This window comes from Mchenga conophoros, linkage group LG4 (genome assembly GCF_057382185.1).
Source record: "Mchenga conophoros isolate Kocher_MC1m ecotype Shallow Benthic linkage group LG4, M_conophoros_male_GT1.1, whole genome shotgun sequence".
In the NCBI taxonomy this organism is placed as follows: Eukaryota; Metazoa; Chordata; class Actinopteri; order Cichliformes; family Cichlidae; genus Mchenga; species Mchenga conophoros.
Window position 1 is genome coordinate 30,220,781 of NC_140529.1, and position 14,811 is coordinate 30,235,591.

Here is a 14,811-nt window from a genome sequence, read left to right on the forward strand (position 1 = left end):
ATACAGGAAATTCAGGAAGTTTTGACCACAAGTAGTACACCAATATGTGTGTGTGTGTGTGTGTGTGTGTGTGTGTGTGTATATATATATATATATATATATATATATATATATATATATATACACACACATAAAGTGTGTGTGATAAGGACATAAAGTGGTTTTAGTGTGTATATATTAAGTGTTGGTTGATTAAAAAAAAAAAAAAAAAGACATAGCTGCACAGATCTTTTTGAGCAAGCACACAACCTGTTATTTGCTTCTTTTTCCCTTCCAAACTCAGTTGGAGAATTCAGGAAATTTTGACCACAGGTTGTCAGCAGGGCAGACAGCGCACATTTAAATATTTAACATTTAAGACATTTTCTTTGTTAAATAACAGTAAAAAGCCAGTAATCCTCTGGTACCATGGAAACCTTCAAAAGTGCCTTCATCTTTCTGCAGTTTCTAAATGATGACTAAAATGTCAAATTCATTATAACACCAGTTTAGTAATCTGTGACTCACAGTAACATCTAGTCATTCATCAAACAAACCCAGGTTTGTCCTAACTGGGTAAACTGTAATGTCTGAACCAGGATGAAATGCTGTTCATGTATTAGTATTGCTTCCAGTTTTAGGGAGTTTTATGATAAAAAAAAAAAAAGAAAGAAAGAAAGAAAGAAGAAGGAGGCGCTTATCTCATATTGTGCAGAAGCATCCCCGAGGAGCCGAATCACAAAAGAAGTGAAGAATACTGTATGTCTTAGCTATCCTTTTTATGATTTAGCTTCCCTGACATTGGCACATTATTGATGACGACAGAGTCAAGTGTGACAGATCTGGAAAAATACTCTCAGAAAAACATAATAAAAAAGATGAGAAGCAGTGATACAACACAGTGCCATTTTCAAATCGGGCTTGAAATTTGTCATTGAAACAATTTCAGAAGTTAGACACTTGAAGTGCTGCTCTGTAAATCAAACAGACAATAATGATAGCTGCAATATATGCTGAGAGTTTTAAGCAGTGAAAGCCTCTTCTGTTCTCCTCACTGAATTGTTTATTTAGAAAAAGAAGAGTGACAGATGAGACACATGAGCACATCTCTTTATAATTAAGGAAGAAAAGGTATATTATTAGGGTTTAATGACCGTAATTAGCTTGTCTGGTTGCAATTGTTGTGAAGAAGTGGAGACGTATGAATAATGATGTGCTGTTTGAAAGCTTCTATACCTTAAGACGGTGATTCTCAGCCAAGGGTAATTGTAACTTAGATGGTGCTTTTGTAGTTTCCAAGGGATAGTTGAAAAGTTGCAATTGTGTGGCGTTTAAAAAAATAAAACAGATAGTGTCATAGTAAAAAGAAAGCACACCCTCTTTCAGTTCTACATTTTTACATGTCAGGATTAAATAAAAATAACTGGGTCCTTAAAATTAGGAAACTACAAAACATGACTCATTACACAAAATCGTTATTTATTGAGCAAAAACTGAGCCAAAATGCAGAAGTAATGTGTGAAAAACTAAGTACACCCTTCCATAAGAATTAGGAGGCGAAATAGCAGCCAGGTGCTGCTAATCAAATGCACTTAATAACTGATCACCACCAAGTGTGAACACTGTTAAGAAAAGGCAGAGGTTTTAGCAGTTTGCAGGTCAGGTGTGTTAACAGCTAAGGGGGGATTTTCTTTTCTTTTCTTTCTTTCTTTCTTTTTTGTTATGGCTGAATCAGAAAAACATTAGAAATGTACTGTAAAGCACAAGTTGATTAAAAAGAAAAATGAGTCACCAGTGGACAGGAAGATTGTGGCAGTGTAAAATTGATCTAAAAGCAATAAATAAATAGAAAACAATTAGCTGAATAACTCCAAACAATACATATAAAATAGCCAGCTGAAAATAGAAAATGATTGGATAATGATCCTATTATACATTGGTAGATCATCTGGCAACAAAAACTCGAATTGTTCAGGAAAAATATTGAAATTATGGAATATGGCCAAAATGTCCAGGTTTAGCTTACAAATACTAACACAAATGCATAAGTATGAGTGGACTATACAATGACTCTTCAATAGTATTAAAATGACTGTTTAAGTTTAAAAAGTTTGAACTCATTTGGAACATGTAGGTTCAGTGGGTTGGGAGTGCTGGAGCTGATCTAAGACATACTTTTATTCTCCAAGAACAAATATTTTATTAGTTTTTATTTACTATTGTATGGAGACAGAACATTTAAAAAGCTGAAAATAGTGCTCTATAATGCCCGAATTACAGCTCTTCCTGTGCCAAATGAAGTATAAGACAGTTCAAAATCTTACATCACACTCACTTCGGCGAAGTGAGTAAGATATGCAAGTTACAACAGGTGTCAGAACACTTGACCCACATGTTTTGGTCATGCCCAGCTTTAATAACATACTGGTCTAAGATTTTTAAAACACTGTCAGAAGCACTTAACATCACTATCCAACCCAGTGCAGTAACGGCCATATTTGTTATTACAGATAGAAGACATTTGACAAGAGGGAAAAAGAGGGAACAGGGAAAAAAGACATAAAAACATCATTGCTTTTATAACACATTACTGCTTTGGTTTGGTTTGGTTTGTGGATGCAATTCATCCAATTAGAAAAAAAAAAACCCTTTCAGAGGGTCTAGGGACAATTTTTTCTTTGTCTGAGATCGAGTGCTAACATATTACGGTAGACTTAAAACCTTTCCCACCTAGCAGCCCCTGATGCTCCCTATGTTCTGAGTGGGTGGGTGGTATTGCTTTCCAAAGGCAAAGGAGGGGAATGTAATAATGATTATATGTCACTGTCAACCCCCCAAAAAAGCTGAAAATCTTTTTTTCTATGTTTAAAATTCTTATAATAACGATAATAACAATAATATGTGTCTTTCCATAAAACTTCGACTCATCTTACACCTCTAGAAAATCTAAAAACAGAACATTTTGTTTTCTCAATATTGCAGTGTTAATGCTAAAACGAAAGAAAAACACAAACATTGATCCAACTTCAATAAAGCACTAGGGGGAGCATAGATTCAAATCAAATCACTTTTTATTGTCACATCACATGTGCAGGCACACTGGCACAGCACATGCGAGTGAAATTCTTGTGTGCGAGCCCCACAAGCAACAGAGATGTGCAAACACAACAACACAAACGAGCAAAATACAAGAATGGCCAACCTGAAACTAATAAATATATGTACAATATATAATAGTGTATGCATTTCTGGATGTGTATACTAAATATTTTCCTACGTGTGTGTGTGTGTGTGTGTGTGTGTGTGTACACATTTTTACAAATTAAATAGTAAAAAAATAAAATAAAATAAAATAATAATAATAATAATAATAATAATAAAATATATAAAATATACAGAGTTGAATATGTGCAAAACAAGTGGCATTTATATACAGTGTGGAGTTCACAAACACTGGATTAGCCTCCAGCCAATAGTTACGCTCAGGAGATTATTCAAACAGCGTCTATAAAAAGCTCTCCACTCCTTTCAATGTTACACTCAGAGGGTGGAAGTGAAGAGCACTTACAGATGAGATTTTTAACTACCTGTTGCATGCCATGGCAGTATTTTATCGGATACTTCTCCTGCTATCTGGTAAGGTGATTATTTACTTTAAAAGAGAGCTCCACAGGGAAGCATAGTGAAAACTACACGCTTAAGAAGTTATTTCAAGAGGTAGTCAGTGCATGTTTGAGGGGAAAACTACCTGTGTTTACACAAGAACAGTGATTCAGTGAGCACTTGAAATGGAGCAAATTGTGTTGATTTTGCTGTAAAATAGTATGTGCTTGTCTGTGATTTTAAGCCTTAGGTATGGTGTTCAGGGAGAGTAACAGGAAAGTCAGTCCTCTGAGTACTGTTACCTATTGCAACGGACATCTGAACATTTCAATTCCAGCTACAGAAAGTTTCTTATATCCTAAATCCAATTTGCAGATACATTTTACAATATAAAGCCAGCAAATAGCAGCACAAACGTCTTTGCAACTCTTTAATGTATAATTTTATCAAGATTGTGTTGCATACCAAATCACTAAAGCATATATAGTACATGGACCGGTGTAGGGACAGAGAGATAACTTCTTTCCTTCTCTTGTGTTGTTTGTGTCTCTTTGCAGTGACTGTGGCCTCTGCGGCAACACGCAGATCGCAGCGGACAAAGCGAGGGTTACTTGAGTTGGCAGGAGCAATCAAATGCAGCACCGGGAGATCTGCTTTGGCTTATATGGTGTACGGATGCTACTGTGGTCTGGGCGGCCAAGGCTGGCCCAAGGACAGGGCAGACTGGTGAGGCAGCATTTATTATCACATTCCCTTAAGAACCTGACAGAAGAAAATACAAATTGGTGAGGATAGTATATCTGGTCACCTGAAGATAGCGCACTCCAAAATGTAAACAGTCAGCTGACACTATATATAACCAACCTAGGCATTACACTTCGCAAAAAATATCCTTCCAAGTACTTAGGTCAAGTTTAGCCTTTCGTCGCAGGAGGAGGAAATAATGTGTACATATTATTTTCTCCTCCTAAATGCCGTTGGTTCTTCCCAGTCTATCCACATCCTGATGTGTACGCATAGTTTCCGCTTCTGAATGAGTCGAGTGAACCACAAATGCAGTGCGACGGGATAGAAGGAGGGAATGCTGTGTAAATTCAGCAGACTCACACGGTCCAATACTTACTCCAAAAATTCCACACCCAAATCCTAATTACCGTCTCCTTCTTTTCCTTCTTAACCACAAGACATCTCACCCCCTCAAGCCAGTTAACTCCTAACTATCTGTTGTGAAAACTCATGTGGTGATCCTGCCCTGCCTTTTAAATAGTCCTGGTGTGATTTAAACCACAGCCTTGCAACCACCCACCTACTGTTTTCTTTACCCTGCCTTTCCTAGATTGAGATCGGGCCGAGTTCAGTTTTCAAAATAATGGATTTATCATGTTGTTAATCTGTCTGTGTGCAGGTGCTGCCACAGACATGATTGCTGTTATGGAGATGCAGAACGTCTTGGCTGCTATACAAAATTGAGTCAGTATCGGTGGACCTGTGAGGACAAGACAGCTGAGTGTGGTATTGCGATTTCTATCATTCTTTTGTTTTTCTTTTTGCGATCCATGATTTAAAGTTAAAAGAGCTGATGCTCTTATTAATTCCATGGCTTTGAATTTTAGGATGTTCTTCACTAAGTCCAATTGTACTGAGATTGAGATCAGTACCAATATAAAATCTTCCTTTGCTACCCCTCAATGTCTCCTAGATGGATTCACAAAAGGCAGACCGATAGCTTTAGTGTAATCTTACTGACAAACAGTGGCAGAAGCACACAATTTTGAAAGGAATGCCCCAGCGGAGACCATTACTGACACTGCAGCGCTGTTATTTATTCATTTTATTTTGAAATTGGTGGTCAGATGGTCATCGCCCTTGATCACTCACTCTTATAATCAGCTTAACTGCCATGTGGGCACCTGCACCTTCATGTTTATGCCACAGAAAGGATGAGGCTGCTCATGCTTTCCCATAGTGAAACACAGAAAGCAAATAAGAAGACAGTTGATTGGAGAAAAGAAGGATTTATCCAGGATATCTTAATGGCATAAAGCACAGTATTTGCTTATCAAAAAGACCAGCTGTCAAACCCCCCCCCCCCCCCCCCCAAAAAAAAACAAGACAAAACAAATATTTTAGAAATCTGTCAAAATCCTGTCTTATCTTAAAATTGTTTTGTTTTTTATTAGGCAAATAGGAAACTGAATTCATGTTTTTATACCTAGCACACTGGGTTTCTCCTAGAGGTCAGAAATGAATCAAGCATATTATTCATTCACTAAATTTTTTTCTGTTTAGAAATAACTGTAATTTGGCATCTGAATCAAAAAATAATAACATGGTTTTTGTATAACAGTAAACTTGGAATTTCGTGGATAACAGCAATAATTATATTTTCACATAAAAAATCTAGTTTTGACTAAAGAACTTGCACTTACTGGCAGATTAACCATGACAGAAATATATAAAAAATGATTTTGGTGATTACCAAGAGTGTTAATTTAGGTCAGCTGTGTCATAAACCTTACTTCGAGTGTTGGTCTGCTAAATTTATTAAGCACTGTACATTATTAGGTTTAAACATGACCCAAATGGTATTTATAACTGGTTACTGAACTTCTCTAATTATAGACAAACTGCTAAAAATGAAACAAAAATATAGCTGGAGTTCTCCAAATGTTTGTATACGTAGCTATGAAACACAAAAACGTAAAAAGAGATTCACAATGTTAATGAAAAATTGACTGAAAATGAGTGAAAATCCTGTTCTTCATTGCAGATAATTTGAAGGACCAATGCGAAAAGCTGCTGTGCAAGTGTGACAGAGATGCTGCCAAATGTTTGAGAAAAGCACCTTTCATTCGGAAATATGCACTATGGCCAGATTTTCTATGTGGCCATGAGCATCCTACATGCAATATTTACTGACACAATAAATACATCTTTATGTGTCTTATGTGCCTTTTCTTTTAATATACGCAGCGTTACAGTAAGTCAGTCACTCTGCTTTTGCAGAAATTGTTTTAATAAAAAACACAAAACGTATTACAGTAAATGAACACCACCTATTTTCTTTCTCGAGTCAAATAGAGGGAACAATCAAATACTCAGACCTAACAATAGTACTTTTATTGGCTAGCATGTGTTACTGAACTGTGAAGTGGAGTGCCTGCTTCATAACAGTGAAGCTGACTCTATGCTTTGGGTGTGTTTTTGACTGGATTTCATTTACTGGAGTTAAAAAAAAAAAACTCCCCACACTTGAGCTAATGGTGAGGGTTGTTTTCTTTATATTTAAAATCTGCTCTGACACGACTTCCTCCACTTTTTTCCAAAGCCAGTGAGGGAAAAGTCTCAGCAGCAGCGCCAAATTTTATTTTTGTATTTATTACTGAAAAAAAAAATTGAAACCTCTTGCATGTTTACTTCCTTTTAAGGTTTTAAAATATGGTCACAGTTGCATGTGTTTTCCTATGATGTGTACAGATTACCTCATAATCCCTAAATAGCTACCAAATGATTTTGCATGTGCAACGGCCTGAAGCCTCTATATCCACTTCCTGGATTCGCGGTTAGGAGAATGACTCAGCTGCGGCAATATTTGGTCTGTGATTTGATTGTTCATCTAAGGTATATAGTGACTCAGTCTTTTTATTTCTCTCCTCCAGCTAATTTGAGATTGTTAGAATATTGCATGCTTTATTTCTTAATTAATGTACCTACCACAAGTACACACATCTGCATACCACACAGGTTACTGATTAAAAGATTTACATATTTAATTTTAAATTTTTCTTTTCATAAGGGTTAAAGGTGATCTCAGGTGATTTTGTCTGGGTTGCCATTAGGAAACTTTGCTTGCAGAATCTTATTGTTTCTTCAATGGTTTCCTTTAGTCGCTGAAATAAAGAAACTTTTTTTTTTTTTTACATCTTCAGCCCTCTTCATAACAGGAGGCTATATGTAAATACACTGACACATTTGATATTCACCTGTAGATGGAGCCACATCCACAGCTATGCAGGCATCTTTACACATCCAAACAAAGCTCTTGTTAGTGCTTCATAATGATCAGTAACATGTCACTGACTCAATAAAGTATATTAACTAAAAAGCATTAATGTTTTATGTTCTCTTGGATCCACAACTGGTGTTCTGGTTTTGGGACCAATTTTAGATAAAAGGGGTAAAACTTTATTTCCTCTCTGATGTCCAGTAAAGAGTATCTCAGCCAGTAATCAAAGTAGCCAAAGCTTTCTTCAACGTTACTTGATCTGATGTTATCTGATATTACACTTCTGTAAGCTTGGTCAGGGAATTCACATAGGAAACACGTTTTCTTTGAATTAGTGCAGTTCAGTTGTGTGGGCTGAAATGGGAGATGACGCCAAAGTGCTCCACCCAAAGTCCCGGACTGGAATTAAGAATCTGGGTCACAGCCCCAAAACACTTGTGTGATTGTGTCCAGGCTTGGCCATGTGTAAACTCTGAGGTTAAAGAAGTCATCTCTATCCACCGCATGGCAGACAAAGTGACTCAAAATTCCACTCTTCTTCTTTATTTTTTCCTTTTCATTTTCATCTGTAAAAATGAAAAGATAAATACTATGAAAAGCTTCGGTCGCACTGGTCTGGTTGCTACAGACGGTGAATGAATATGAATAAATATGTAAAAATAACACTTTTAGCCATTATAAGTTTCTGAAGAACAAACATTTTATTCCGTTTCTCTTTAAAACACATTTTAGATACACTGTAAGTTTTAGGTTGTCATTACATTTAAACTGCCGAAAATAATGTTTCCTTTAGCGCATACAAATGCAAAACCTGGTCTTAGCTGACCCTATATTAGCATCTTGCAGAGCAATGTGGTCCTCTTGAAGAAATCGTGCATCGACTCATAGCATTTAAATCCCCAAAGGAGAGCTGACAGAATCTGCTCCATGCTAATTGCATTCTTTAATCAACTGTTTGGGTCCCCAACGGAGAGCCAGACGGCACGCAGTGAAGTCTGGCTTAAAGGGCGCAAAACATAAACAACAAACAAATATGTGGATATGCCTTGCTAGACTGGAGGCTATCCACATGCTATGTCAGATGATTTTGTATTCATCTAATTCAGTGATGATACTGAAGGACTTTGATTTCCATAATACAATTACCAACTGAGATCCGAATGTAAGAGCAGGTTGAATGGGTCACTTTCTCTTGCCTTCACTGTATAAAAATCTCTTTTGAAAGCAGAGTATACAGCCCACAAGGAAATCAATGTGAGCGCAGCCTAGACCTGCTGCCAGTCTGCCACGTGCTACTGATTCCTTTGTTCTCCTCCTCCTGTTTTACTCCTGTTATACTCCATTTGTGGTGTTTTTCTTCTTTCTAAGGCTTAAATTGCAGAGGGCAGAAAATGAATTCAAGGGGATTCTATTACAGAGATGATACAGCTCTTCACATGGATTATTCACAAAAATAATAATGTTTATAATTAGGGAAAAGTAGAATCTGTAGAAATCTTAACAGTCCCTTTGTAATAACAACCTGCTACTTAAATACCATGTGTCATTATATAAGCAACAAGTAGCTGAATTTATTCAAGTTTCAGCTTGGGGTGGCACTTTTTATATTTGGAAATACAGCCCTGACTCAGCCCTTTTAAACTAATGAATGACTCTGTGATTCTGTGTGAAGACGCATTTTCAAAGTATTTTCCTCCATGTTTCTCCACACAGCCTCCACCTGTGACGGAAAACTCTAGAGGGAAAAGCGATAAACATCTGTCATTAGGCAGTCCAGAGGCTATTTGAGCTTACTAAGTGTCTTGGTTGTAGTATCTTACTTACTATATTAGGATTTTAAAAGCTGCTGTGAAAGCCAAAGCTATTTTGAAGGCGATAATTGCTTTTCTGATCTCATAGGCACTAAGGTGAGACTGTGTCATTATGCGTACATGCTGGTATATGTCATCTTGGGTGACTAGTATAGATCTTGAGCTGAATCTTGAATTAAAAGCATTAAGCACAAGGTTGAAGGCAACAAATCTTAGGATGGAAAAAACGCCCACAGCATTATATACTTGGATGGATGTAAGTAAAAACTCATCTTAGAAAATTTGTCGTAAACATGTTCCTGAAAACTTCTGCTCATAGAGTCAAAAAGACATTTCCACTTCACAATCATGACAAGAAAACCCTCCAGAACCAGTGAATTTGCCATGTGATATTTTTTAGTGACCAAGGTGCTGATTTAGGACCAAGGAAGTGTAGCACTGAGTCTCAGTGATTGTAGCCAGAGTCTGAAAATCAGCCGTCAGCAGTGTGTTGTCAACATCACTGATTAAAGCTTTTGCAAAGCACTGCAGCATTTTCCAGTTGTTTTCCTTCTATCACCTCTCATTTCACAAAGGGTCACTTCAGCACACAGAACGTGATTGCAATGCAACATGAACCAGATATGAATCATTGATGCTGCAACACGAAGCGTTACCCAGGAAACTGCACTAGTCTACCATCAGTGGTATGTTTGCAGAGCATAAAAAATACAAATATATATTTTTGAGCTAATGAAATGTTTTTGGGGAATAAAATGTACACTCGTGATGTCATAATAGTGTTCAATAAGAAAATGTGGATCTCTGCTAGAGCTGTTTAAACACATGGGTAAATATGCAAATCTACTACAGATTTTTCCATTTCCATGTAATCTTCATCCATGGCTCTTTGCAGTTATGCCTTGCATTGAAATGAGTTCTCATGATACTGATTGCGCCAGTAATTTGATCTTATCCCAAAATTCAAATTAGAAGGTGTGATGTCTCTATACACATAGAGACATCACACCTTGTCCAGTTACTTTTGAGCCTTTATACATTTTTGAATGCTCAAAAGTAACTGGACAAGCTAATATAATTTTAAATATAACGGGCTATATATAAGTACTCAATGACTGTCTGAAATGTAGAATCCATAGACTTGACTAAATGCTGCATTTACTTCCTTGAGATGCTCTGCTAGGCCTTTACTCCAGCCTCCTGCAGTTGCTGCTTGTTTGTTGCTCTCTCTGCCTTTGTCTTTGGTTTTGTCTTCAGTACATGAGAACAATGTGATATTGAGTTCAGACCAAGTGACTGGCTTGACTATTGAAAAATATCCTGTTTCTCTGTCCTTAGAAACTCTTGGGTTGCTTACGCGATATGTAAGTATAGTCTTTTATAATTAAGAATTTGATTGCACGACCTGTTCCCATGAACAGATGCCAAGTACCTTTTATCTGCTTGTAATGGAATTACAAAGTACCAGGTCTCATTTGTCAGTCAAATATCAAAACCTTTTTGAAAAATATGTATTTAAATTCTTAAACATTCAATACAATACTTTCATCAATGCATTATTTGAAATAGATGAAAATATGCACACCTCGATTGTTTCATTTAAAATTTGCCGTGGTGATGTAAACAACATGTCCAAATATTTATGGACCTTTTATCTATATAGGAAAGAGGGTGGATTCTGAATACATTTTGTAACAATTTGAATTTAATTCTGTCTCAGAGCTGATCACAGTGCTATGTGACCAACATGTGTTTCATTGAGAATTATTGAGCAGATATGGGGTACAGAATTTCAAATTTCATAATGTTGAACTGCTATTTTAGTTTATAAATGACAAAAAAACATATTTTTTTAGTTATCAAGCTCAAGCCAAGTATTATTTGTACAGTATTTTCAATGTATGACAAGACATTAATGCAAGTATTCAACATCCTGGATTACAGTGGCTAATTTTCTAGCTATATACTGTTTGAAAAATAATGAAAAAGGTCCCAAATGCAATTACTCTCACAAAAGTTAACGTTTAAAAGTAATTAATACTACAAAAGGCACGGACGGGGTTCGAACCCGCGATCTTCGGTTTACGAGACCGACGCCTTACCACTTGGCCACCGCGCCTGCGCTGTGTTCGTCATCAAGATATCATTTAATAGTTATAAGAATAGCTGTATTTTCATTGTGAGTTTATATTCCATGACTTATTGTGGAGAGCTGCTACTTCAGGTCTTTTTCCCACGAGACAGGCGCCATTATGCTGCTGAGATAAAACATGCAATCGGTACAAATGTATTGTCGACATTTGGCCACAAGAGGGCACTGTTCTCTACTCCATGAAAACAAGATCGGTTTGTAATCTTTGGCAGGCAGAGGTCTCTGCTCTCCTATGACTAGTGTTAGCAACAGAGAGCTACACAGAAGGTAGGTTTGCTGTTGTTGTTACTCTTTGTTACTCTTTGTTTCTGTTGAAAGCTACTAGAAATGGTGATGTTGCTACACTCTGCAAAACTAAAACAGTACACAATGTAGAATTGAACTAATTTAAGCAATGGGGTCAAGCAAAAGTAAAGATGATGTTACCTGAAGGTTTACCCTTCTTATATATAAATAATTATCTTATTGATAAAGTTATTTTTCTTAAAACAAACAAACAAACAAACAAACAAACAAACAAACAAAAAACTGTTATCAAACAATGTATAAAGTGTAAGTGATTGAAATAATGTCTGCAAGCTCAGGAACTCAAAAACATTGTATTTCCCAGCTTGGCCTAACAGTGGTGCTACAGAAAATGTATGATCAGAACAAATCTAAATCGAATCCAATTTTGTGCAGTCCTATTGTTTTAGTCAGTATGGAATTGACAGAGATGGACATGAATGAGAAGTAGCTACAAAAACCAGTGAGCTGCTTGCAATTCGTTGCTAAGGAATACAAGGAATACAATATGCATGAAATCAGACTGCAGCTTTCCACAGTATTTCTTTGCAAAACATCAAAGATGAATGCTTGGCCGAGCTGCTTTTTATATTTTATTTTATCAGATATGCTAGAGGCTGTTTGAAAAATGAATAAGACTCATTTCCAGTGGGAGTGTGTTAGCAGTGGAAACTGCAGATGTAGAGTACTCACCTTGACCTGCTTATAGCACATACAGCACTACAGACTGAAAATTGGCTTTCTGTGGAATAAAAACACACAGGTAAATTGAATTCAGAGTGCCTTGAAACGTGCCAGTTTCTTTCTGTGCTTTAGTAGACCAAAGCAGCAAACTTTCATCTAAAATAAATAGCAAAGTACTTAAAAACAAGAGTGTTACATTTATTAATATACTAATATATTTTTTCAGACTGTGAGATTTTTTTAAGTTTCTCAAGTATTTAACAAAGGTGACTGTTGAACTACAGTTCCCATCTAGGGAATTATGTGATTTGATTTGGATTGCATGCTCTTAAGATGAACTTTTATTGAGCAGACTGTAACTGTCTTACGGGCAGGTTTCTACAATAAAACCAGATAAGTATCCAGCATTGAATCAAAAGGATTTCAAACTGCTCAAAGGGCCTGTGGTTTATTTTATAGCTCATAGATGATTTTTTCCCTGGTCTTCTTTTTCAAATCATAAACCCCTGCAACATTACAACCTGAGAAATAGAATATTTTCCAGTGTAAGATTACAGTGTGCATTCTTCTTTATGAAGGAAACACCAAGCATCTTACTCCCTGAGAGAATAAGTAGTATCACTGTAGCAGTCTGTTTAATTATTTATTGGTCTGTTGCTGTGAGAAATCCTATTTTGCTATGCTGCCTGTGAATGAATACTCTTTTGCCCTGAAACTATGAGAATATTTATTTATTTATTTTTTGTGGTAAACAGACAAGATTTTTTTTTCCTCTAGACTGAAGCACATTTGCTTTGTCTGAGTTCTGGTAACTGACAGTAAGTGGACAATAAATAAATATAAAAATAAATAGTCTGCACTAACCTTCTGGTTGTTTTTCTATTTTACATCTTTAAGCATTTTTATGGCAGTCACGCTAGACTGGTTTTGATAAAAAGTTGTTCATTTCATAAAAAAATAATTCCCTGTATATTCTTTCATATTGCAGAGATCACAAGTGCTAACCATGTATGCACTATGTTTAAAGTTTGCACTTGTACTTTAGCAGAAAGTATGGAATAAAAGAAAGCCAACAAATTGACAAATTCGACCGAACCAGAAAGTTATCATTCTTGTTTTGATTTGATCGATATAGTTATTAACCTTTTTTTTTTGTTGTGGCAGAAAAGCTAATCAATTGCCTTTGGTGCCTTTAAAATTAGTTTTATAGAATTAGTTTGAAGTCAATGTAAAAGTGCCTCTAGATGGTGATGGCTATTATTGCAAAAAGACTCCTGATCCTGTAGAATTTTATCAGAAAATATTTTTTTCTGTTTGGCCCGTTAAACACTTCCCTGCTGTGTTTATGCACTCAGTAACTTATTTTGTGTCACACTAAATAAAAACCTAAATCTATTTTGGAAATTTTGGTCATGCCGTGGCATTTTCTCCCCACTCTCTGGCTAAGGACTTGTTACTAACAAGCTATGGCCAATGAGCCAATGAGCAAGTGATGTTTCAGACACGCCTGTTCTTATCACATCTGTTTTCCTGGAAAGGCTGATCTCAAGGCTTCAAAATGGGACTTCACAAACCAATGGGTGACATCTCTGTAGCTATTTCTATCTTTTATAGTTCCTTAAAAAGGGCTACGTCAACACGAGTTATTTTAAAGAAAGGATTTTCTGTTTTCATTTCATCCATGAAAAATGCAAAGGAAGTGCTGTCAAGAACATCGTAGCACATCAGGTGGTCAACTGTAGAAAAGTGCTGTCGAGAATACTGTGCACAGTCTGAAGTTAAAAATTAGATAAAAGCATGCACAGTCAAAGCTGATGTTGACTCTTATTTTCCTTGTCCATGCATAAAACGCTTAGAGATGTTTTCCTTAATAACCATGTACATGCAGAGCATGCACATTAGCACCACCATCACGATAACAGACCTTCATTAATCCCTGAGGGCTTCTACTAAATGCTGTCAATACATTGCTCCTTTGACTTATCAGTAATTGCAACCATCTTTGGCTACGTGTTGATACTTTGTAGCTGCTTCCCATCACTGGGGGTCACTGTCACAAGCAAGTGGCCATGGAGAAGAGCAAAGTTATACAAAAAGCTGATGTGAAATGAAGTGTTAAAAAGAAGGAAAAGCATCCACTGTAGCAACCAACTGTGCTTTTTGCTTTTTTGTGTTTCCACTGTTTGTGGTGAACTCTTCTATTCCTCCCATTTCTGTTATGGCCCAATTTTCAGTCAGTCAGCGCACGTTCATTGACTGAGCTTCATACTGTTAGTTCCTTGGAGAGCTGG

The 14,811-nt window shown here is 36.5% G+C and overlaps 1 protein-coding gene and 1 non-coding gene across 2 annotated transcripts; one reads left to right on the forward strand and one right to left on the reverse strand.

The window, feature by feature from the left end:
- Positions 1-3,511: 3,511 nt before the first annotated feature.
- pla2g10 (phospholipase A2 group X) lies at positions 3,512-9,890 on the forward strand. The gene is made up of 4 exons (XM_085271701.1): positions 3,512-3,615; positions 4,140-4,308; positions 4,988-5,094; positions 6,353-9,890. The coding sequence occupies exons 1-4, from the start codon at positions 3,579-3,581 to the stop codon at positions 6,499-6,501; spliced, it is 462 nt and encodes a 153-aa protein (XP_085127827.1). The 5' UTR covers positions 3,512-3,578; the 3' UTR covers positions 6,502-9,890.
- Positions 9,891-11,446: 1,556 nt separating this feature from the next.
- trnat-cgu (transfer RNA threonine (anticodon CGU)) lies at positions 11,447-11,518 on the reverse strand. Its single transcript has one exon. It is a non-coding gene; the product is annotated as a tRNA-Thr (tRNA).
- Between the last annotated feature and the right edge of the window lie 3,293 nt (positions 11,519-14,811).

Excerpts from the sequence above, each read along its gene's own strand:
- pla2g10 (XM_085271701.1), top strand. The coding sequence starts at position 3,579 with ATGGCAGTATTTTATCGGATACTTCTCCTGCTATCTG. Across the intron at positions 4,309-4,987 it reads CCCAAGGACAGGGCAGACTG|GTGCTGCCACAGACATGATT; the intron begins GTGAGGCAGCAT and ends GTCTGTGTGCAG. Across the intron at positions 5,095-6,352 it reads GGACAAGACAGCTGAGTGTG|ATAATTTGAAGGACCAATGC; the intron begins GTATTGCGATTT and ends TCTTCATTGCAG.